At 47.1% G+C, this 24949-nt stretch overlaps 1 protein-coding gene across 1 annotated transcript in view; it reads right to left on the reverse strand.

Moving 5' to 3' along the window:
• The window catches only part of LOC122373834 (calcium/calmodulin-dependent protein kinase type II alpha chain-like), a 39255-nt gene extending 16320 nt beyond the window's left edge, over positions 1 to 22935 (reverse strand). The window contains exons 1-3 of the mRNA XM_043352210.1: positions 22476 to 22935; positions 11254 to 11348; positions 10254 to 10313 (exon numbers count right to left, since the gene is read on the reverse strand). Coding sequence (XP_043208145.1) covers positions 10254 to 10313; positions 11254 to 11348; positions 22476 to 22621 — 301 coding nt within the window. The 5' untranslated portion in view covers positions 22622 to 22935. The remainder of the gene's footprint in view (positions 1 to 10253; positions 10314 to 11253; positions 11349 to 22475) is intronic.
• Between the last annotated feature and the right edge of the window lie 2014 nt (positions 22936 to 24949).

The following is a 24949-nucleotide window of genomic DNA, read 5'->3' on the forward strand; positions in this document are numbered from 1 at the left end:
ATTCATCCCTTGCCACTTGGAGTACTTACTTTCCGTAGAAAAAGACGCATTATTTGTTTGTTTATTTATTGACAAATATTTTTTGAACAGTTAGGGATACAGACACAAAACACAATGATAGCACCTCGCTGGTGCAAATCATTGCTAGATAGATGTTGAAATGTGTTGCCATTGAAGAAACTACTGATTTTCCAGGCGGCTCTCGTCTTCAAGTAACTACTGGTCTTGTAAGATCTCTTGACACTGCTCACCGTCTGGCGTCTAGTTCCAAGGTTTTCTGAAAGCTAATCAAACGTTACCATGGCTGCTCTTGATGGCATAGGTAGCGCTTGCTGGTTCTTGGTTCTTAATTGGTGGTTCTTGCGTCTGATCCTGTTACTTCATGTTCCATCACATCACATTAAATTTCTAATGGAACAGACATTTTATTTCACTATCAGTCGACTTGCATTTACCCATGTGGCCTGCTGGCCCTTCTATTTCCACGATAGAATCTACCAATTATTGAAAAAGCCTCTGAGTAAAAAAGCAAGAAAAGTATGTGAAGTTAAATAATTTGCGACGGTCCTAGAAAACCTGAAAAAAAAATATCAAAAAGCCTGTCTATCTCACTTCCCTCACTTCATAACAAAAAACACGCAGCAAAACATGCGAAAGAGTCCTTAGCAACGCCTTAGCAACGCACTTGTCTGAAGTGCGCAATATGTGTCACATCTGGAAAATTCAGTGGCTACTTGATTATTCAACTAGAGTTGGACTATAATAGCTAGGCTTTTATATAGAAAATAAGTGTTTGCTTATGGAATTTATAGCAACTGGTTACTTAACTTCGAAATAATGATTTATAACAGAAAAAGCTTGTTTGCGACATATTTGTAAAGAAACAACGGAAATAGCTTTGACTCGTACGCTATTCTAGTACATTTTTGGTAGAAAACTTCGTCCAACCTTATGTTTTAGGGCCTTGGTCAAACTGACAGCATCGTACCACGGATAATAAAAGTGATTCCGAAATTTGATAAGTGCATCTTCAACGTCCCTAGCTATCGATGATGAAACATTTACCACGCAAGGGGTGCTTAGAAATGACCCGTTTGAGATTGTGCCCGGGGACTCAGTCTACCGCCGGCTTTCAAATGTGTTTATCAAAGGTATTCTGGGGACAGTACCTAGATAGAGCATAATTGTCAAAATCAAGTGCTGCTCGAATGGAATTAATCGAATGAAATTAATAATAGCGTGACACGACAAGGCACTGTGACACACATAAAGGCATCCACCAAAAAGATATGGTGTCACTCACAAAGATATCGACCAAAAAAGGTCCAGTCCGGTATTCCCAAGCGAACAACACACGTCCGCAACAAGGCGGTTCTTACAGCACAAAAGTCATGTGGAAATAGTCCGTATAAATTTGAGGCGACGTTTTCGCCAGCCCGTAATAGCACTGTCGTAGACGGTAGGCCTAAATCATTTCGGGTGTCAGTGACAGCCGTTTCCTTATCACACCGCTGGGACTCACAGTGTCACCTCCAAGCGAATGTGTCAGGAAAATGGTGAAAATTGTTCGGCTATTTTACAGGAGCGAAAATGTATGGGTTCTTTGGGTAGATTGATAGCGTGCTACAACACGATACAATTTAAGAACAAATACAAGTTATAGCACACTAAATAAATTCGTCATTCTTCATTCATAAAAACGTAACAGTTATATGTAGCGACTGTTGCAAAAGTTTTTGCTTCGTAGATAAGGAGCACTCGCAAGCTCTACCCTCCATTCTACCCTAAGCTCTATTTCGACACCATATTTTGTATTTGCTCAACCCTACATCCCCCTGAGTTAACCCACTCACTATCCTTCCTTCTCCGCCCCCCCCCCCCCATCCATCCCCACCCAGTCCCCAATTCTCCCCTAGCTGGCACCTCACCCCTGACCGAGTATTGATCCCCGTCTACCGATCGACCTCCGTCCTACCACTCAGAGCACCACTACACATGGAGGGTTCCGAGAGAGAGAGAGAGAGAGAGAGAGAGAGAGAGAGAGAGAGAGAGAGAGAGAGAGAGAGAGAGAGAGAGAGAGAGAGAGAGAGAGAGAGAGAGAGAGAGAGAGAGAGAGAGAGAGAGCTGACTAGGGTGTGCCGTGGGGAAGGGCTGAGATCAATCCAGCCCCACTTCATCATGATTTGTCCAGTGAGGCTGAGTGGGTTGCTATCCTACAGTTCCGTGTCGTCCCCACATGGAGCGAGCAACAGACATCAGTCGATATTCCCGGGTATACAAAGCACCGAGCGGGGCTCATGCGGAGGGCGCAGGGCAAATAGACACGCACACACATACATCGATCGCACTATATACGGTGTAGATGATGACGTTTGGGCTTCTCCATTCAACGAAAAGACAAATGCATACAAATGCATTCGATGATTAGAAGTACCACGGTGAAAGCAAACGGCTCCGTGAAATAAAACTAATTTTGTTCGGAGCAGTAAGTCATATAATAAAACCGATCATGCTAAATAAATATAATTGACTCTCGTTGCCTTATGGGCGTGGCGTTTGTTTATTACTGCAACCAAGAGGGTATCACTCTTCTCTTACTGCCAATATAGTGCTGCTATATTCAATCCAACTCAAAGAAACCAGTCAAGTTTAAAACGCGGCATCCGCCCACAATATTTCGCGGCAAGCCTCTGTCAACGCTAGCTATCGACAACCACACAAATCACGCGAAATCAGGCCCAGGCAGCCTCTGTTATGGAGATGCAGACATTAACAATGGCCATAGATCGTCATATATCGTTCGTATATCCCCCGACACAACCACTACCAGCCGAGGACAACGCCCGAAACGGCAATTTCGCCACAGGATAATAGCTGGACGGCAGAGTCACAGGCGATTGGTGGCCTCCTAACACGCAGAAAATGCGCTGATCAATAGAATGAAGTCACCGAATAGGATTATGCCGTTCGTCTGGGACATATAGGTGAATTGAAATGTACATGAAGTCATATGAGAGGAGAAATCCAGCTCCACTTTGAGAAGCACGCACCATAATGACAGTATAATATAAAAAGACAAAACGTTGGTAAGAATGCAAGTGCATATGTGTGATAACAGGCACAAAAATGAGTTGAAAATTCAGCGAGCATCCTTGACTGTCAAACAAGCACTCGCGCTCTCATCCCCACAGCTGCCATCACCACTCCACCTCCCCCCCCCCCACCCCACCCCCGTCACAACCTGCCACCAGCGGCTGACCGTTGGCGCCAATACGGTGACGGATCGGCGTGTGATGTGGCTGTCGCGCCATTATTTCGTGTCGCGGCGTGCCAATACACCGCTCAAGGTCGGAGTGGCAGTAGCGGCACGGGCGGCCGGGGGGCAGTGTGTTGTCAGTATGGACTACGGATATTAAAAACTGAGGGCAACCTTATGACTAGCCGGGGCCAGTCAGTACGGAATAGGGATACTGAATATTGAGGTAGACGCAACATTGTGGCCAGTGTCACCGTCGCTGGCATCTACCGACAGTGTTACTTCACCAACCACGTCACTGTTAAAGTCACAAACATGTTCACAAACATTAAAGTCACAAACACTACAACCGTCACCTTTATCATCACATACCTAAAATCCACCAGATAATCATCGATCAGCCTCCTACGCACACCAATTCAAATGGTTAGGAAATGGACTTTCTTCACAAAGTTCGTCAGTTCGTGGGAGTTCTCGAATGTATTTACATATTTTCACCGTCAATCGTATCGTAGAATATATTCGGTCGTTTGAAGACAGGTTCGATTTCATAGAATCTAGCAAATCGTTCAGAGTTTGATTTGATACGACGGTTAATCGACGATTACTGACGAGGATATTCAAAAACACATAGAAAACTCCGTAAAACTAACAAACCTTGCAAAATTGATTTTCTAACCATTCTAAATTTCGAACACCGCAGTACGTCTTTGGCACACCAATTGCTCCAGCGTCACAACAGCACCGCTGCAAGTGTCACACCCCGCCCAATGTATCGCGCCGCCTCGGCTGCCGCCCTAAACGCAGCGCCGGTGTAGCAGCTCGGCCTTATTTTATGGAGCCGACAAAGGCAGCGGTAAGTAAGAGCCGGGTAATAAGGTTCGTCCAAAGGCCACATATGCCGACAAACAACATTTACGGCGACGGAATGGGTAATAGGTATGGGCCGGCTGTATCCTGAGTATGCTTGGTAGAATGTGTGTGTGTGTGTGCAGAATAAACCTATCTCGCATGCAAAGGAAGCAAGAACAACAGCTGGAAGGGTTAAAGGTTTGAGAATATCCAACAAAAACAGGAAAAGTGAAATACAGAGCGCCATAAACGCCACCCACACAGCACTGTCCCGCCGCGTCGCGTATGTAGACCGGCAGCTAGGCTGCGCCGCGCAGCGCGCAGGCACGGCGGTACAGTATAGATGCAGGCGCTACATACCCCGCCATCTGTCGGCGGAGTTTTCAACTAGCGCGGGCGGAAGGCCGTGGCGTGCGGTACTACGACCCTGGCAAGGAAACCAACATTCAAAAGAAAAAAGTGCATATGCATACGTATAGTAAGCATAAGAAAGTATCCGCCTGCCATATTCTTTCCCCAACGAGACATCCCATTTCACATATAATGGAATTTTCAGCATCACCACATTGTGGAGTCGCCACCAAGCACAGTTGCCTGATCAACAATCCTAAAAAGTGGTCATTTTTAAACTAGATGAAGTGATAATCATTTTCCCTCTATAGACCATCCACCATTCATCTTACATTCACGGTCTCTGAGCCCTCCTACCTCTCATTAAATCTCCATTGAAGTATGTTTTCCGGCACCAATTCATCCCTCCGCAGCATTAGTGCGTCGTTTTATTCTCGGCCTCGACAGCGCGGCTTTATTTTGACATTAGCGTCGCCGGGAGTGACTGGCAGCCTCCCCACCGGGACGGTAAAAGCCGTCGGGCACGTCATGCAAGCGTCGCAGGCGACGCGAGCGAAGGCGACGGCGACGGAGCGTCGCTGTATTATGGGAGTAAAAGAAGACAGAATAATGGGACGCATGTATGGAAAAAAGAACTAGTCTGGTAAGCAAAACAAGCCAATGCGTGGCGAGAGGAGGAAACAGAGGAAGTAGAGTGAATTAAAAAAGTCGCGAATACTGACATCAAACAACAACCTGTTTTAGGTTTAACGGATCGTTGCAGGGAACAGCAAAACTTTTTTTAACGAAATTGTTTTATTACACCCATTTTGACTATTCAGTGAGCTATCATAATACAAACATGAGCATGTCAGCAATCAAATACAAAAAGAAAAGAAAATAAGTAGGTACTGTACCATTTTCATTATCACTTAAGCTTATTCAATCAAAATTCTATGCAGATCGTCACAACTTTGACAATCCTGAGCTCCCTGTCACTCGATCCAGTAACTATTCCCGGCAAACAAAATAAAGCGAAACCACCCAAGCGAAACGAACTGCAATGTTCGAAAAAGACTGGACTTTGCGGCGCGCTGATGGCGTAAATCCATCCAATCAGCTGTTTTCCGAGCGGACACGGGAAAGTTGGCTGGTTGAATGGCTGTTTGCTGCGGTTTCAGGACGGGTCAATTCGTGAGTAGTACTGATGTACTTAGGTGGGATTTAGAGCGGAACTACTTTTTCGCTGTGCAAAGTGGGAATGCAAAATTGGAGACCAAGTATGGTTCGAACTTCAAAATACGGCGCAATTTGCAAAACGATGGCCAGAAAATGCAAGATTTATCAATAAGGGGAGTAAACAATGTAGTGCTAAAGCAGTTTTATCACATGAGCGAAGGAATCAAATGAGCCAATCCATCATAATTTAGCGTCCAAGTAAGTCAACCTGTACCACGACGGGCGCACAATCAGTCACCCCACGAGCCCGTGAACTCTGTGTAAGCGGTCCTCTTCCTATCCAAAACTGGCAGCTCTACAGGATACGCCTGCTGTCTCCCACTTCGGAAAGCCAGTCATGTGGCCATCTTAGCCACTCCTACCGAAGGTAAACAACGCAGTGTTTGTGGCCGCCCCGTAGTGTAAACCGCCAGCTCTAAGCAAAGTGCCGTCCCAAAATTGAAATAACAAAAACACGCTTCCCTCTGTGACAGCCTCTGCATCATAATGGCCGCGCATATTGCAAGTCAGGATGTACGGCTGCACAAGTGACACCAAAAAGAAGTTTGAGGACAAAACAGGGTCGAGGTTCGATCAATGAGAGAAGCCGACTAACCTTTATAGACAGCCAATCGAGTACCTAATGAACCTAATGAGTTCCTTATAAGTACCTACAAATAAGCCAAGCCTGTTTTTACCACAGCAGTGCTACAGGTGCCAGCCATTTTTCTACAGGTGCATTACGTATATCAGTAACCTTAGCTTATCCCTACTACTAAACCACGACTTTCACACCATCAATCGCCAGCATTGATATAGCTATGGCATACAGACACCTATTCAAAGTCCACTACAAGACTGAACCACTCCCTGGTCAGATTGTTTCCGGCATTATCACCCATTTACATTCCGTAGCGAGTCGTGAAGCGCCAACTATTCATTGACTTGGATTCAGTGGCCGCCTAAATCACGGCACACCCGCATACAGAACTAGCCACGAATTCGATTACGGGGTGGAGTTAAATTAAAACAGTAGTCATGTAGCAGAAGTTTAAAAGTTCTCAACGCATCACAGCGTTCAAAGCTGAACCAAAACTGGTTCAACTGGCTAAAGCTAGTCAAAACCGCTGTTATACCAGCTCAGCAAATAAACCATAAGGATAAGAGTGACAGTGCATCCCGTCCAGTTTTAACACACATGGATCGATATAAGCAACCATCAGTTAATGATTTTCTCAACATCCCACCAACCATCACAGTGTAGCTTCCTGACTCGCTTGTCAGTCTTGGTATAGACGGCGGACCCCATGCCGCACCTATCAGCGATATTGGCGGACATCGCCGTGTTATCGGAACATTACTTCCGTCATCGTCCTCTCCTCTCTCCCTGGAATCGTTATTATATAGAGGGTAATATGTAGATTAGGCAGCGGTATGTATTCAGGGTATATATTAGTGTCAGGAAGCGCGTACCCTAAGAGAAACCATGAGAACACCCTTCCAGTCAGATTGGTTTGTGATCCATGATATGTCCACTGTCAGAATAGCATGAAAAACTTGTAGAATCTCTAGTAGAAAACTGAAAACAAGCACAGCATGTCGCTACAAAATGATTCAATGACTTTTGATCTGCGAAATAAATAGGCAAACAGAAAGACAAAATAAAAGAAGATTTTCCTACACATTTTCGCGCACATTTTCGCATTCCTGTGCCGGTCTGCAGGGCCGCGTGTCGACGCATTGCCTCTTGATATACCGATCACTTCCGGCGGAAATACCGGTCACTTCCGGCGGAACCCCATCATTTCCGGTCCGACGGGTTGTTATTGTTTTCCGATGCGATTATCGGCGGGCGGGAGGGAGGAGACACCACCGATGTGACACGATCCTACACGTAGAGCGTGGATAATAATAATGAGGAGAAGACGGTCCAATAAAGGTCGGATGAAGCTAGTTGTCTGCCTCTAAGAAGGGACAAATCCGTGCTCTGGCGCACAAACGACCTATTGTCGAAGGGGACATACCCAGCAGAACACATCTAGCTGATGGAAGCAAGAGATGACATTATAATCATCCTTTTGTTCCCTATTAGGACAGTAGTTCCGCATAACATCATTAGAACATCTGTGCTCGACATTCTAAGAGATCCTAGTTTTAATAATAGCAAATCAATGAAGATTTTCTATCTGCGCCGAGCAGCTTGTAACCATAGCTGTAGCTTTGACACATTTATAGCACAACTGTGGTTATGGATGCAACACAGAAAACGCAGCGGAAAACGACCTGGGCCTCGTTTCATAAAGCGAGTCCGCAACTTACGCCGGTTTTTGGGCTTGTATTGCAAGCGCATGTGAAGCGACAAATTTATTCCCCCTTATCCCTTCTGTTCTTGCTTGCAAGATAAATAAATTCAACGATTCAAACCATCGCCATCGCTTCACATGGATTTACAATACAAGACCAAAAACCGGCGAAGTTACGGACTCGTTTTATGAAACGAGGCCCTGGCAGACACTGTCGTCGACACGCGAGACACTTTTCAACGAGAAGAGGATTCCATTCAAAAGTCCCCGAAACTCCGCCGGCCAACTTTGACAGCTGTCGTCGATCCTTCAGACACATCAAACACAGATGTTTCACCAGAACTGCTCCTGTTCAATAATCCTCCTTGTGTGACACGGACAGTCACCGGGGCGGGGTGATTTCAGTTGCAGAATGGGATACTTTTGAACACCTATAAAGTCCTCAGTTTAGCTTCCCGTATGAGGTCTGGGAACTAGACGGATGTGATTTTTAACTTTTCCACTGTTATGAAATATAATTGAGATAGAAGATTCCTTGCGGAAATCAGTCGCAAAGGTTCAAGTCACAGCACAATTCCCTGCTTTTAATACTGAGATGCAAAATGCTATCAATTCAATACCCAAGAGTTATTCTCCAAAATAGCTAGACTTCATCGCAAAAAGTTCAACATTGAGGACACCGCCGGACCCCCCCCCCCTCCCCCGGACGACAGCTGACAGCGTGGATACCTGTCATTGCTCCGGGTCATTCCGGGTGCAGAAACTTGGCAAAGTTGCCAGCTGAGGTCAGCTCTGAGGATACCTGTCCCGGCCAGACCCACCAGAAGCCAGACGAACCGCCTCAGACTGGCGAGGTGGAGAGTAGAGACACTTTATAGGCGGGATGGGGACCAGGGGCCAAAATACTTGCCAAAGTAAACTGCAATTTCCTTATATTCTCTTGCACCGTGAAAGCCCTAAAAAAATGTTGTGATCATTTACCTAGAATTTCACCTGGCAGTTATAGGGAGTATAGGTTGGCGTTAGGAGCTGGTGCAAGACCAGTTACCAGCGTAGGTCAATTAAGCCCAAAAATAGTTATCCAATTCTACCTAGATAGGTATTTTGTTGTCAGAGGCCTCAGCGGACAGGCGACCGCAGGTCGGGGGGGGGGGGGGGCAAGACTCCCGGGACATCGTACCTCGGGAGAGAGAGAGTACGGAATTTGGAGGAGGAATTTGGAGGAGGAATTTGGAGGAGGAATGTGTAGCGTCGTGTCTGCCGCGGTCATCTGATCCTGGCGACGGTCGTCGGCTGTCGCCCGCGACAAAAGCTGGTCGTTCAGAGGACAACGGTCAGCGCGGTAGCCCAGTGAAGTCCCAGTGAAGTCGGCTACATGTACCGACAAATGTCGCCGTTTGCAGGCCGACGAGCATGGGCTAGGACGTAATCGAGCAAAAAATATGCCTTCATGAAAGAGCAGAATTTTGTTGGACATTTTTGCTCTTTTACAGATGTCAGGACTCCCACTCTGGTCTCGCTGATGATATAAGCGGTTGGGCACACCGGTCGCCTAAACAAAAGCGCCACCAAGGGACAAACGGCACCATTTACATCAAAATGGCCCCGACACAGGACGTTGTTACGATCCAGCCGTGAAGCCGGCGCTAAGTCACGCCGTGGTGGTTTCATAAAGGTGTCTGCAAAGGCCGCATAATGCGCCAAAAGACCGGCGAAGGCAGTTTGTTTACAGCTAGAGCCGAGTTAAAGCCTTGCCGCGGCCGCTAAATTGGTTTTCAGTGCTGAGCGTGGATCCGGATACAGTTTACCGAGGTAGATGAGTAGGTATAAACAAATGCAGTGAAGGAGAAAACCGTAAGCTTTCTAGCAGCTGAAGACAAGCTGATCGTCCCTGAGCAAATGAAAACGTGCCAGCAGCTTATTGGCAACGTAAGCATCAATAACTGTGTTCAGGAGAGTTCAGGTTTCTAGTTCCTATGTTCGTGGTTAAAGATCCACGAAGTCAGCTCTTCTACGTAACAGTTGCAGCTCGTCATCAAACGCCCATCGAGTGATGCCCATCGAGTGATAACGAATACCTCCACTGGAATGACAAATCGGGATCAATAAAGGCAAAACACCAAGGAATAAGGAACGGGGAGCGATTGGGTATCACGTAAAATATCAGTTTTTCTCATGTGATGCAGTTTACTGGTCCGTGCTTTTATCTTATGAAATGTATCCTATCTTATGTAAGTAGCACCGTTCTGTTGGTACGCTGTATCAGTCAGTTCGTTACGGCCGCGCGTACTCACCAATATTGGGGTGTTGGAGCTTCCGGCATATCCTGCCCTCGCGCTCCAACTTTTGAAAGTCTGAAAACACAAACAACACGTGCAGTCAGCATCGATACGTCCCGTGACTTAAAAAATCGTGTGACAAGTTCGTGAAGCACGCCGCAATTCACGTACATCCGCTGCTAAGGAGACGTCCTAGCCCATCATAAAGGATATTTAAAACTGAGAAGCAAACAAGGGTGCAGAGTAGAAACTCAAAATTGCGGTGAAGTATTGTATGGATGATTATACTAACTTGAAGCAATACAAAGGTTGCAGTGATTCAATTGCTAGTGATTCGATTATAAAACAGGATTTGGAGTAGCAGGACTGATAAAAGAAATTGCATTTCCTGAATCAAACAGCACAGTTAATGTTGGAACAAATCCTAACTTGAACCAAGCAGCACACCGGCTTTTCCATCTCCCAGCACACGACTTCGAATGCCTGAAAAGTTCCGTAAATATAACCCACCAGACTTAAGAAGCTCAAAAGATTGCCCGCCTTCGCTTCCAACTATTTATACACCTTGGTCCCAAAGCTACTCAGCCTCCATCTCAAACTATATTTATAGAGCTGCGAAGGCGTTCCGAAGCCCTAGAAGCTAAACAGTTCTTGAAATAGATACGTAAGTTATATGTGGCTTAGCAACGCAAAGTGATATTTGTAGCAGAATATCAAATGCTGAACCTGCCAGAAAGCCTGGCACAAAAACGTGAGAGAGCGCAGCACGCTTCTCCCGGTAAGACTGGACCTCTCGCAATATACTACAACACTGCATTAACGTGAGACAGAGCGAAACCCAGATTACGAAAGGTTGCAAACCAAAATAAAAAGGATTGTTGCAGAGGAAAAGCTTCAAATGTTTAAACTGCATTCTACCTCAACAGTTAAATACGGACACAAATTGCAATGTTGAAAGCTAGATAGAGGTGCAGGGACGTCGCTTTGGGCAGGCTCATTAGGCCGACGGACTCACCTCGTGCCGTCAACTTCTTGGTGTTGATGATTTTGGCAGCGAACTCCAGACCAGTGGATTTCTGCACACATCGCCGCACAATTGAGAAAGCACCTCTGTGAAGGGATAGAAAAACAAGGTAAGTCTCTGCGAAAAGTCATTAGGCGGATGACGGTTCAGTGATACCCGCACTTCTGGCTGGAAAAGGGAAAAGCGAAAAGAGAAGAACACAGAAAACATATAAATGAAGATGGAAAAAGGAAAGGTGAAAGCAAGCAGACCGGAAAAGAAGAGATGAGACAACTTAAATGGCATACCAAAGTAGTAAATAAATCTAAGGATGTCTTTCAGCAGCACACAGGTGTAAGATGGTATTAGCAGTTCAAAAACCTACTAAAGGTGGCAGCTGATACTTCCACCACTTTGGGAACTTCACTTCTCCATTTCACATCGAAGCCATACGTAATCGTCTTTCTCACACCATTTTCCATCGTGCATTGCGTTCTTTACATAAACTGGCAGAGGTTGTGGCAGCTGGGCACGTTCCGCTGATTTCAGCCACAAACTCTAATAGCGCACGCCGCATACGCTACCGGCACTGCATAGTGGGAAGAAAATGCGTGTTTATTTTCACAGCCAACACGGAAGCCGCCAGCTGAGGGTGCATTTCTCACAGCTAAGGCCTAAGGGTAGGCCTAAGTGGTTACTGTGCACATGTGGTTTCGTTGGCTATGTAGCTTGTTTTAGTGTAGCATCATATCTTCCCCTGATTGGCGCATTGCGTGGGATTGTATGACATCCTACATTGTCGTATTCTTTTAGCATTATGAAGTGTCAAATTTAGACACCAATTTAGTGTCAATTTAGACAAATTTAGCAGTGTACGATCTAAATTCTACGATCGTAGAATGTCTTATCGTAACGCATGTCCTAAGCCATGTCAAATAACAAGGAATCCGCAAGTCGCGCCGAGATGGTCCGAAAGGAGCCCGGCCAGGTCGGTCACATGGGTCCCGTCCGGGCGCGTTGCCAGCGTGGCTAGGAGAGGGCCCGCCCGCCACCACCACCACCACCGCCACCGACTGCCTCGTCGCCGGCGGCAAAGGTCAAAGGTGACGCGTCTGAGGGCGGCGCCGTCCGTGGCGCAGTGCAGGCGAGGAGCGGCGCGGCCGGCCGTCCCGAGAGACCCGTGGCCCGAGCGCGGCTAGCCAGGGGGCGAGCGGAGCTGCTCGCACGGAGAAAGTGAACCAGGGTGGTGTGGGAGGGATGTGGGAAGGTGGGAAGGTGGGAGTATGGGCCGTGCCAAAAGCAGGGTCGGGCGATTGATACGAATAACGGTCAGGTCCAACGGGAGATCAGCTGATTGATGTTTGGTTTGGTTTGGTTTGAGTTAGGTATTGCAGGTGTGTTCAGGGTGGGGAGGTTTGCACGCTAACATTAGAGATTCGCCGCGACCCCAAAAGCTATTTCAGTCGCATCGTAAACGGAAGGATTGGTGAAAACACACACAAGCATGAAGGCTAACACAAGAGTAACACAAAATACCGTAGCTACGCCTGAAGGCACAGCCCAGAATAAAAACGTGACATAACCCAATACTCCTCAGCCCCCTCCCTTATTGGATGAGCGCCAACACATACCTACAAAACTGGCCAGCCACGTGAGCATAACTAAGTCAATTACGAAAAGGACGCCGTACAGCACAAACCTAGCACTTACTGTTGCGATGCGCGACACTGCTAATTGCAATTTGGGGATGGGTAATCGCATTTGGCCGACAATTGCATTTGCTGGGTGTAGGCCAGCGGGCAGCAGGCTGATACACAAACCAGACATAATTCAACAGATGGCAAACAGCGATAGGCAAAAACACAGCAAAGGGCAACTCGTGGACAACAGACAACAAACAGAACACAATAGTCGACAAACAGCACATATGAAGACAACATTTGCTAGACAGCAGGCATAACAAATTATCTAATAACCGATAAAAATGCATGACACTGTAAACAGCACACAATGGTGGATAAAGATGACACGAAGTGCACAGTTACACACTCCAAGACATCAGCAGTCGCAGGCAATGACCATCATACTCAGCCATCAGACAGTGGACAGCAGACACCAGACATCAACCTGCAGTCACCAGACAGACCCCACCAGACATCAGACAGACCCCACCAGACATCAGACAGCCGCCATCAGAAGCCATCATCACACATCCGCCACACCCCGCTGCGCAGAGCCCACTTGCACCGCGCTCATATCACTCTAACGAGCCTGTCCCGCGGCAAAAATACCACCCACCCCCGGGGCTAGTCGGTCAGGCGTGTCACCAGGCTCGCGACACGCATCCGGGGCAGCGGAGCAGACGACAGAAAAAACAGCGGCACTCGCCCCCAGGGCAGCCGGCTAGAGCCGCCTACCAGATCAATATCCAGTGTCATCTTTCGCAGAGCGCTCAATGATGGTCCCAGTGCAAGGTACAAGTGTGTGTTGCTATGGCAACGGTCGGTAGTGATCAATAAACAGACAGCTGATACTGTGCTGGTTCGAGATACAGAAACGCGGAGGAAAATAATCAAAGTATCTGAAGAGCATACGGATGAAAATGGCTCAATATAAAAGCGCCCGTTCCTGTGTTTCGGTGCGAATGCGTGCTAACAAATGCATAATGTACGTGTATTGGTGTCCTAATGTCTTCCGGCTCGGTATAGTGGAAATCAGGGATGCGGGGTCGTGGTAGCGATTTCCGACTCCGACTCCGGGCTCCTGGTCGGCTCCGACTCCGACTCCGGGTCTGATGCGAAATACGACGCAATCATTAGCATTACAAACCATTGCGAAACCGAAGCGTCCGGCGTCCGTTGCATTCAGCGTCGGCGGCGACCGGAAGTTTTCCAAGGTCTTCTGATTTTCCAAACGTAAACAAACTAGCAGACAGCTGATGGCCTTGAAAGTACGCGGCTATAAAATTATAATATAAAGGCTAGCAGTTGTTATTGTTGAAACAAAACAAAACATTTCCGAAATTAATTTCCAGAAAATTTATTTCTAGATATAAGTTTATTTCCAGCAAGCAACGCCACAAATTTTAATAAGCTTCCCGGAGTCGGAGTCAAGGCAGCCTGGTCGACTCCGACTCCGACTCCGACTCCGAGCTCGCTACCACAACTCCGGGCGACTCCGACTCCGACTCCGACTCCGACTCCGCATCCCTGGTGGAAATAATAGTACCAGTAAAATGCAAAATGGTGAACTAAAAGCACATGTATCGAGTGAAGATCGGTCAATTCTGCTGATGATGGTCGTATCAGTCCAAATTGCCTTAAATACCTGATGCCTTAAACTGCCTGATGAGAAGAACGCAATAGTTTTTTTTTTAATCTAAAGAAACTTATTAGGGCAAGACCCCCCTTACAATTGATGTTTCAAACTTGCTAAGGGCTTACAATTGATGTTTCAAACTTGCTAAGGCCGCCATTCAGGGGTAATGATAATTGGCATTGTGGTAACTTTTATAAAGTCTGTAGAAAGAGGTTGGGAGATTGTGAGTGTACTGCAAAAGTTATTATTAGGGAGAAAATGGGTGGCCTGGCCATGCGTCTCAAGCAATTAGCAAATGGGCACCAGAATCTCATGTGGTTCAAAACTGCCGCAGACGGCTACTGAAGCACATATCATTCTCTACCATCGCTAGGCTCTGCTGTTATTTACAGTGCCACTATTGGCAATACTGGCAAAGAACAATGTTTGCTATTGGCTAGTTGTCATGCCACTTTTCACCCTTCGCCAGCAGCACATCATGTTTCACGATAGTCGCCTGGTCATCACATAAACACCAAACACCTTATCACCATGACCGCTCCAAGGTCCCGGGTTCAAATCCCAGCCACTCCCCAGCCGCCCTCCACCCACCACTCCCATGCTTCCTTCCTCTCTATCATCCAAAACACCGCAAATTAACCACCCATCATACTCGATCAAATACCAATTCAATATGAACTTCAAAGCAGCCGACGGTGCACATTGCAAAAGCTATTGCATTGGCGGCTGCCTCGTAACAAGCTCGTACCAATAACTCCTCTCAGTCGGTTTCACCTAGTAAATTAACTAGCCGTGATCGTTCGCCAGCAAACAGCCTCGTACATCAGTGGTATCAAGGCAAGCAGGCAGCGGTCTGGGTCGTGATGGTTTGCGCCATAGGTTTGCACCGCAAATGGGGACCATGCTCAAGAATGATGGTTTCGATGGGAAAGGTGATGTGAGTTTAATGTGACTCTGGCTGGAGTCTGGAAAGAGTTTGGTGGTAGCTTGGTTGAGTTTGTTCAGAAATCGGTCGCAAATTGGGTCATTTTGATGGAAACTCGGTGTGCGTTCATTGGGAATTTAGAGGGGATTATGTAGATTCGACAATAATTCGGTTGGAACTTAGGTATCAGCTTGACAGAGCATCGTTGTGAGTTTACTGAGAGTTTGGTGGATGTGACATGGAAACTCGCATAATTAATAAGCTCGAGAATGTCGATAACACCCAAGAGATTCACCGCGAGGGTTCGGACCCCACAACATCCATTGACACTTCCGAAATTTGAATAGAAATCCGGACCCGGTGCATTTGACAGCCGTCACGAGATAGGGTCACGATCTGACAGTTCGTGACCGTTAGACGTCTCTCCGTGACCGTTCACGAGGCGCTGCATCGTTCAACTGCCATCTGACACCGTGCAGAATACAATGGAGGGGATATGTGCGCGCGGCATGAGCTAGTTGCTCAAGTGCCGCTTTAGGTCGTGGCGACCCCCACCAAACACGATTTGGCAGCACTGTAATGGCGCCTGCTGGGCGTGAAGTTTTCCCTTCACCATAGGGTTTACACACAAATTGGTCAAAGTTTGAGCCAGGATATACTAGTCTAAAAATGCAAAAAACGAACAAATTTTGGCATCAATAGATTCAGCATTTCATCGTGTGCCTCAAACCGTCCATCATTTGGCCTCAAAGGAGGTAAAAATTGTTCAAAATCGAAGTTGAAAAGATGCTTTCTGAGCACATAATCTGGTAGCAATCACGTGACCTGCTATAAGCAGCTTATCGATAATTTACAAACATAATTATTAATATCTGCTTTAAACAACATTAATCATACATTTTGAGCTTTCAGTACTTTAAATAAGGTCAAAACATCGCAAAACACAAAAGTTAATACAATAGTCACGTGGGTGTCAGGAAATGTCACAGGTGCGTCAAATTTGTGACTGGGGCTTTACTTTCAAACATCGGATCTACCTGTTTCTTATAGGTATCTTGGGTCGTGGCGCACGCAAATGTCATGAAGCTTAATCAACTTCTCTACGCAGGTACAGGCCGTTGTCATAAAGATGAATCGATTGTTCTACGCAAGTAGGAGGTGAATAGTGTGAGTTCTGCATAGCATGCAATAAAAATAACGTTTACTCCAGTCTGAATGGCACAGCTAAAACAGTGTGCACCATGTGCGTTGTACTTCTACGCAATTAACAACCACCAGGATGTTGCTACTTCGTTGATAATGGCGAAAGAAGTACTCCTAGCGTGACCTAGCAACTAACCCACAGACGTCAAAGGAAGCGAAAGCGAGAGTGAGCGCCCACGGCCAGGGAATGGCACATCCCACAGTTGCAACACCTTCCATCACGACATAGCTAACCCCCGTACTCCGTGCAGGTTGCGTTCCCAGCGCTTCAGCAGCGAGCCGCACGCTGCTTCAGGGTGGTGGCGGCAGTTCGTTCAACGTTCACAAAGGGGAAATGCCACAAAGCATCTTGCTAGGATCAATGTTTGCGCGATGTTTTTCTAAGCCGAAAGACCGTATGTGAGAACTACAAATACTCCAATTTGCAGCCACCACGGAAATAGCATCTTCGAGTCACTACGGTGATTCCCCGATTTGCAATTCATACCCTGATATGCAAAAACGGTCCCGGGTACGAAGAACACAATGCAAGAAGTATCATCTCAGACACTGGACCGGTTTATCGCCTGTCTGCAAACCGGCCCTTTGGCCTTGGCTGACGTAATGGTTTTGTTCGCCCCGTACTGTTTGGTCTGAGGCGACAGAGGCGTGCCGCCTGCTTTGATACGGGTGGGGAAGGGCTAGGTACGGTTTGGTCGAGTTGGGTTGGGTTGGGCTGGCTGTGGCATGGGATGGTTTAGAATGGATCAAACTGCCAGGAGCTGCGTTGGGCTGAGCTGGGCTGACAAAATACGGCCAAGTGTACGCGGAAGGTTGTCCTTTCTGTGGAAAACGTAAGTCAATCCCGGTTTATCCACAAAACACGGCAGCGCGTCGTCGCGTGACTGAATGTAGCCACTCCATGGGCCTATGGCGTGCGTTGAGACCGCGTCGCCGAGTCGCGCCCATAAGCCGTTGATAAGCTGAGTGTGGACGTCACCCGTTACACTGCTACTGCAGCCAGACGGCGTCTTCCAGGTACTGGCACGGACAGCGCAGGGCGCCGGCATATAAATCAACTGCAAACTGGTCTATCATATTATAGCAAATAAGGTAGGACGTAACGAGCTGGTCATGAAAACCATGAGGTCCATAGGCTGCACAAGCACTAAATTAACCAGTTTTCAGCTCAAACGCAGCGGACACAAGGCATCCTAGCACGATATTTGACAGCATTGTCTAGGAGTTCAATTATGTTCCGATCGAGCTCCGAAGACCACAGTCGCAGTTCCGATTGCAAAACTAATAACCGGAAGTCAACAGTGTCGCCACCTCGCCAATCAACCCCGCCAAGGATGCCCGCCGCGTTGCCGTTTCTCTAAACAGATTTCGCCCCGAGCGCCGTGAATGGGTTATGTTTACTCCGCCACCAAACACGTACGGGAGAGGTTAGCACAGCTGCACCAGCGGAGATCCAATGCTCCCGATGGTCCCAACAAGATATCGCAAATCACGGGAGGAGAAAGGCAGTGCAAAGAAGCCCCACAGCGGTGGCATACGAGTCACTGCAAGGCGTGGCTACGTTTACTGACCGTAAAAGCGATTGACGGGAGGCAACTGCAAACATGTGGGCGTCTGAGGGTCAATAGATAACAGACGTGGCCATGTCTGAGTGACTGCAATCAACTGCACCCTCACGGCGATACATTTGTCGTGTGGGGTGATGTCATGGCCAGAAAATCACAGACTAGGTTTGTAAATCACAGACACGAAAAACCGAGAGCATTTCAGACCAGCCCAGCGAGTCACTCGCATGCGATGGCAATGTAGCCGCGAGCATGCCTCCTGGAGTTACGTCATACTATAAACAATGCCATTACGCCGATGCTATCAATTTACACCAACGGGAATGTAGTGAGTAGCGACTAGCGTGACGGGAGTGTAGCGACTTAAATTTCAAAGCTAGATATTTTGCTTTCTTGTTATTCGTCCTGCAATTGAAAGCAATTGAAAGCATTGAATGCAAAATTTCGCTAAGTTTTCTTTCTCTGCGAATAAAACGTCGATATTGCACTAGTTCGGACGATGCGGAAGGGAAAATGGCGCGTGAACCCCCCCCCCCCCCGCCCGGCCACAAGTGAACACAGATACACGTGTAGCGCCATGAGCTTATGTCATCACTGATCTGATGCACCTTGAGGACGGAATGTGTCGTCGCGATGTGTCTCAAGTATGTGTGCTATCGGGTATCCGCCAGCCCCTTATCGGGACACGACTAAAGCGCGCTGAAAGCCTCCGCTGCGAGGCACATTACCATGGATAGGGATCACAGAAATGGCCATCTTGCTCAATGGTGGCGGCGCATGGAGAAGATTCATTACTAGATTCAAAAGACGGGCTCTAGGATGCCAGATGCCCCTATGTAACTATCATAACCCTGGATAATCAGTCATTAAAAAGCCCATACAGCATTATTTTCGGTTCAGTTCGGAATGCATCACCAATCCACGTAGCTTGCCGCCTTCTTCAATATTTCCGAGAAATCAGTGAACCACATCAAGTAAACAATATACGTCGCAAGTGAATAGCATACTCATGGGTCAAGAAGTGCCATGCATGCGGAATTCGTACACATCGACATGCAAAACTAGCATCTGTTCCAACTCAAGTGGGTTTGCTTTGCTTGTGACCCGTAACTTGTTTGCTCGGACGCCAAGCAACGCAATGTTGTCACTTTTGGTGGATGAAGCAGTTGGGGAGAAAAAAAAGACAAAGGACATTTGACACTGAAACATTACCACAAAAAAAAAATAAGAGATAAAGATGGAGATCTTTCATATCTACAGCATATGATGATCGACGTCTGCTTTCATATTCACACCATACCCATAACATTTTCAAAAAAATTACGGAGTACATCTCGTGTGTGATACCACAGCATTTCATATACGATCTACCATCTTCGTGAGGCGTGACTGCTGATCCTACTCACTGCCGGACAAAACCGGTTCACGCCAAGAAGCCGAAATAAGCTGGAGCGCCGCAAAACAGACACAAAAATAGCCAAGAGGCTCCTCCGCGTGTCAAAATAGTCCGCCAGAGTTGTAAGAAAACTTACATAGCCTCCGACAAAGTGCGTGTGTCTTAGATAATAAAGGTAGGTAACGATGCCTCCTAGCTCAACGTTAGCCAAGTCCCAAGACTAATTTTCCAGTAACAACGTGACTCGATCAGACCAAGCCGCGACGTCACGTGGCTGATCACGTGGTCCACCGCTGAACGGTTGAGCTAGGTCACGTGCTGGCAGCAGTGATGGATGCACTTGTCACGTGGTTGGAAACTAGACCTAGTGAAAAACAACCACCAGTGACGGTAGGTACAATAGAAAAAAGGCGACGTAACGGTTCATTCACGCGACGAGAATGCTTAGTTGTGGCCATAGCATTTCACTACCGATGAATACGATAGCTTGGACTGAAAGTGTTTCATGTCCATAGGTGCAGACAAGTTTTACCAACTTTTCATCGTAAAACAAGCGCAGCTGATTTAACCACCAATTTTCAGAGACGAGCTCATAACTTAAGCCCCCGACCAAAGCATCCACCTTATTATGTAGCCAGTGAAACAGATCTGTAAAATGCACATTCCATGACCAAACACCCAAAAATAAACAAAGCAGGGACCGATACTAGGGACCTGATGCGAGACAGCCAGGTGTCCTGTTGTTTGTCACATTGACAGCTACCAGATGTGCTACAGAAGGGGCTGGGTTCAAAGTTCAAACATAGTTAGATAAGCCTTAGAGGGGCAAAAGCTCTGCAATAGCCAGATGTGCTAGAAGGGGCTGGGTTCAACATAGTCAGATGTGCTACATAACAGGCAATAATCACATGTGTCAGAAGAGGCTGATTTCAAACATAGTCATATGTGCTACAGAGGAAGCTAGACTCTGCAATAGCCAGATAAGCTAGAAGGGAACGGGTTCAAACATAGTCAGATGTGCTATGGAGGCCTGGATCTGCAACAGTCACAAAAAAATCCCGAAAAAGTCAAAACGCCCACAGGCTCTGAGCTGAATTTAGAGCTTCACTATAACTTCCGCGACCTCATCGACCTCATCATGCCAGCTAACAAAAAAATGGACATATCTGTCATTTTGACAATGATAAAACAGGGCGTCTATTCTTTAGTATCCTCTCATCAATCGTATCAATCCTCCTCTTGTCAATCGAACAGTGCGTATTACAATAGCCCACAGTGCTAGAAAAGCAAATGGGATATCAAACGCATTTAAATGAGACAAAGTGCCGGACTAATCGAACAATTAACAATCCACAGGAAACCCGGGCGGTAGCGGAGCTGGGAACCAAAACAGCGCGGAAATGGAGGCGATATGATCTAGTGGAAGAGGGGACCGCTAGGGGTAGGGGTTCACATGTGGCACAGGTGTTCGGACCGGGTGGCACAGTTGTTCGGGCCGGGTGGTACAGGCTGATGGGAGCGTATAGAAGAGGACCTCACCGGTGCGCTGAAATTTTGACAGGTGAACCGCTCACCGCTGCCTGTAAAATGCATCTGGCATATAATTTATGATGGAGAATTGAAATTAAGTGAGCGTGTATGAGGGTGTAAACTAATCGCTGTGCTTAGATGAAGAAGGCAAAGATACAAAACATTAAGCTTTCATATCATTCATTCGCTCATTTCGGGCTGCGGAGATTCCTCAAAGGAAGTCCAGCAGTGAATCACTGCATCATCTACACAAATCATCCCTACGAACAAACTCTCCGGCGCCAAGTGAACACCATCCGGGAGTTCTCCATCGCGCCACTTCACGTCGCTCCCACACAGCGCTGCGCCGGATATGTCGTCACAGAGTTTGACAGCGGTCTCGGGATTCCAGGAGCGAGAAGGTTTGAGAGTGGCAGGCACATGGCGATAGGAGGGCTTCAGCACGTTTATCATACCAAACAGCGCACAGGATGCTGAGAAATTGTTCCAAGAAACGCAGAACTTGTGTTTCGTAATTTGGTCAAACTAGAACAGTTTATATAACAGATTCCAATAAAGATATACGGGAGTGGCTGTCTCTCTTGAAAAAGCTTGCATTCTTCTATGGACAGAAATGGGTGCATTCGTGTATCAAGCCATCAACTGATCACACTAGCATACTAAATCATACGAAAGAAACCGTAACAGCCGCCACATGCCCGCTCGGTACCCACATAAATCACCAGTGACGTCACTAAACCGTGCAGTGACGTCACTGGCGACCTGAGGCAGCCGTGGAGTGGAAGGGGGACCGGGGAGGCTCGGGCGGCCCGCAATTATATCACCCCCGCCACCATAATTATCTCTAGCGTTTCCACAGTATGGCGTTGCTCGTGTGCAAGGCTCGGCCGACAAGAGGTGCCGGACACGTGCTGTTGCAGTACCTAGAGTGGGGAAGATGGAGTACGTGGCTCCGGTTGTAAACTTGATGCACTAGCCGACTTAAAATGCATGCCTGAGCATAAATGTGTGTTCACTCATTAACTAGGGAAGTTTTTAGTTAGGCTAGATACATATTTCTTCAGAATTGCGTGTGATATAGCTCTCATTTATGATTTAATACAACTAAATCATCACAAAAAGTCATGCAACGAATAATTGTATGAAGTATGGTGATAGTATCAGCTAAATGAATTGTTCAGTACATTTATTTATGATTTAATGAATTCATTTACAAAATAGTTTGTCATACTTAATTTGAGACAAACACAAAAGCCTTTTTGCGGTGTTTCAGTTATCAGGTTGCAGCGATGCTTACTTTCCGATGACGGCTCCGACGTCGTAGCGCGCTGCAAACTCTCCGCTCGGATTATAGTTGGGCGCCTCCTTTGGCGATGGTTGCTTGGGCGATACCGGCGATTTTGGCGCCAAATCTGCCGCCGCCGAGGCCACGTGTGCGAACATGGCGCCACCTATGTCAGGGTCGCACGCGCTGCTGGTCAAGGTCGCGCCAAGACGTATGCTGATTGGCTAGAGATGTGAGGCAGGATGATATTGGTCGGTTGCTTGTCGATGGCGTTTTCTTCAGGCTGGACGCAACGCGAGAGGCAATCAGGCAGATGCCGAAACGTAAATATATATGCCTTTTTCAACAGTTCAGCAGAAAAGATTACAAAAAAAGACAGCTGTAGATTACGGCCACTGGCTTTGAAAGACAGAAACCGTAAAAACGATGGAAAATTTCGATGGCAGGATCAGAGAGCTTTGGAAAAATTCTTATAAACTGCGGAAGCCATATAAGCATTAAAGAATATGTCGATTGTCAAAAGGATTCCTTTGTATCGAACTAGGGTTAGCTCTGTAGATGAATGGTGTTTGACTGAATGAAATGATTGACCACAGCAATACACTATGAGTTCTCCGTGCCTGTCGATATGGATATTGGACGTGAATGTGGCACTGATATGTAGACAAATTTTGGAGTGGAGGGAAAAATACATGCTCAGTAGCGTTTGTTGAACGCAAAAAAAGTCAAATATAACAACCCTTGAATGTCAAACTGACGACAGTGGCGTAGCATTGAAAATGTAACGACAGCTGATAAGGGAACAAAAATACTAAAACGCTCATTCAACCAGAATATGCAGTGGCAGAACAGAAAACTGTCACTGCATGTGTTAATGTCAATTGTTTTCTTATAGAGCAGAATACACGGCACCGTCCACTTATCAAACGTCTACGTCAAAAGACGCCAGACAGTACACTTGCAATGAGGACACATCGTGTGCGGTCTGACCGTGTCGCTCCGCAGACTTCGGGAAATTTTCGCCACAGTGTCTAGAAACATTCCAACATGCAGCACGACCGTGCACGATATGACTGCAGCAGAGTTGGAAAATGTCGCACCCAATACCCGCAGCTAGACTTATACAAATGGTGTCGCGTGATCCGGACACTGTTCGATGGTGCAGACAATTTATAGCTGGCAGACAGTCAGTCTCGTCGCAATGTCGAACTCTATTTACCCTCAGGCAAAAATCTTCATAGAGAAAAATCAAAGGACTTCAAGATACAGCATTCTTACACGAAACGGCTGGTACCGGTATGCAATATGCATCATTTGGCGATCCTATTATGGAAATGATCAGTATTCCTGCCATAGCCACTTTTTGCCGTAACTTGCAGTCTAAGCAACTACACGGTGTAGAGGGTCTGGCCAGGTTGCGAGCAGCTAGACAACCGAGAAGCCTACAATGGACCCGCGCTTGACCAGTCACCTCGATATGAATCATGAACTCCCACGCGCTGATCTAAGCCGGATAGGGTGTTCGAAGGGTGGAGCATAAGTGAGTCACCAGAGCACGTTGGCTTCGTCAGGAGGTACGGGGAGTGTCCATGAGGAGAGCCTGCATATCCTTGGTTCAACTCACTTGCCATAGTTTTATGACAACTTGAAAGGACTTCACAGTGATTGATTCGCTTTGCCCAATCGTAAATCAAAGAGCACGCTAAGCATACCCGTCCATGTCTCGTTCCGGCGATGACGTCAGCACCACTGCCGCCGCCATGGATGACGTCATCGATCGATGATGCACCGTGCACTCTGCATGTGCATTGTGCAGCGTGCAACATCCATGAACTGTGCAGAGTTGACGGGCGGCAGGACGCCAAAGTCAAGGTCACTCACCAACCCGCTGGAGAAAGAGAAAAATGGAGCTAGTAAGCATCCCTGAAGACATCCTCATTGGCAAGACATGTGCACTGGAACAATACAGCTGGAGCGACCATCTGTACAAGAACAACGCCATGCGTTTAATGTGACCGTGACTAGTCCGAAGCCCGGATATATATGGAAATTGAAACACCTTATCGGCCTCACATGTGGTTCCTCTCTTACCAATATGGACCGGTGCCAAGAACAGGGATACGATGACCTTCGCGGAATGGAGATCTCTATCGAAAATGATTGGGCGAACGCTGACAGGGAACGCAACGCCGAGAGAAGTTGATGGAGAAAGGCGAGATGGATGGCACTGCTCAGCTGAAAATGACCAGACCAGACGGCAGACTGGGTCCAATGATCAATTTCCTCCCAATGTATAGGCCATTTATAATGCTGCAGGCACCGACAGTCAATTGAGGGACCTTCCTGAGAATGACGGCAGATAGGTAGGTCGCCCTAAGAAAAATAAATGATTATCCCAGTCGCATGAAACGCGACTGGAAATTAAACATCTCGTCACCACCCACCACATTGAAAAGTTTGCTTCATGCTGGAGCGGCAGCTACGCT

This window comes from Amphibalanus amphitrite, unplaced genomic scaffold (assembly GCF_019059575.1).
Source record: "Amphibalanus amphitrite isolate SeventyFive unplaced genomic scaffold, NRLGWU_Aamphi_draft 001559F_arrow, whole genome shotgun sequence".
Classification (NCBI taxonomy): domain Eukaryota; kingdom Metazoa; phylum Arthropoda; class Thecostraca; order Balanomorpha; family Balanidae; genus Amphibalanus; species Amphibalanus amphitrite.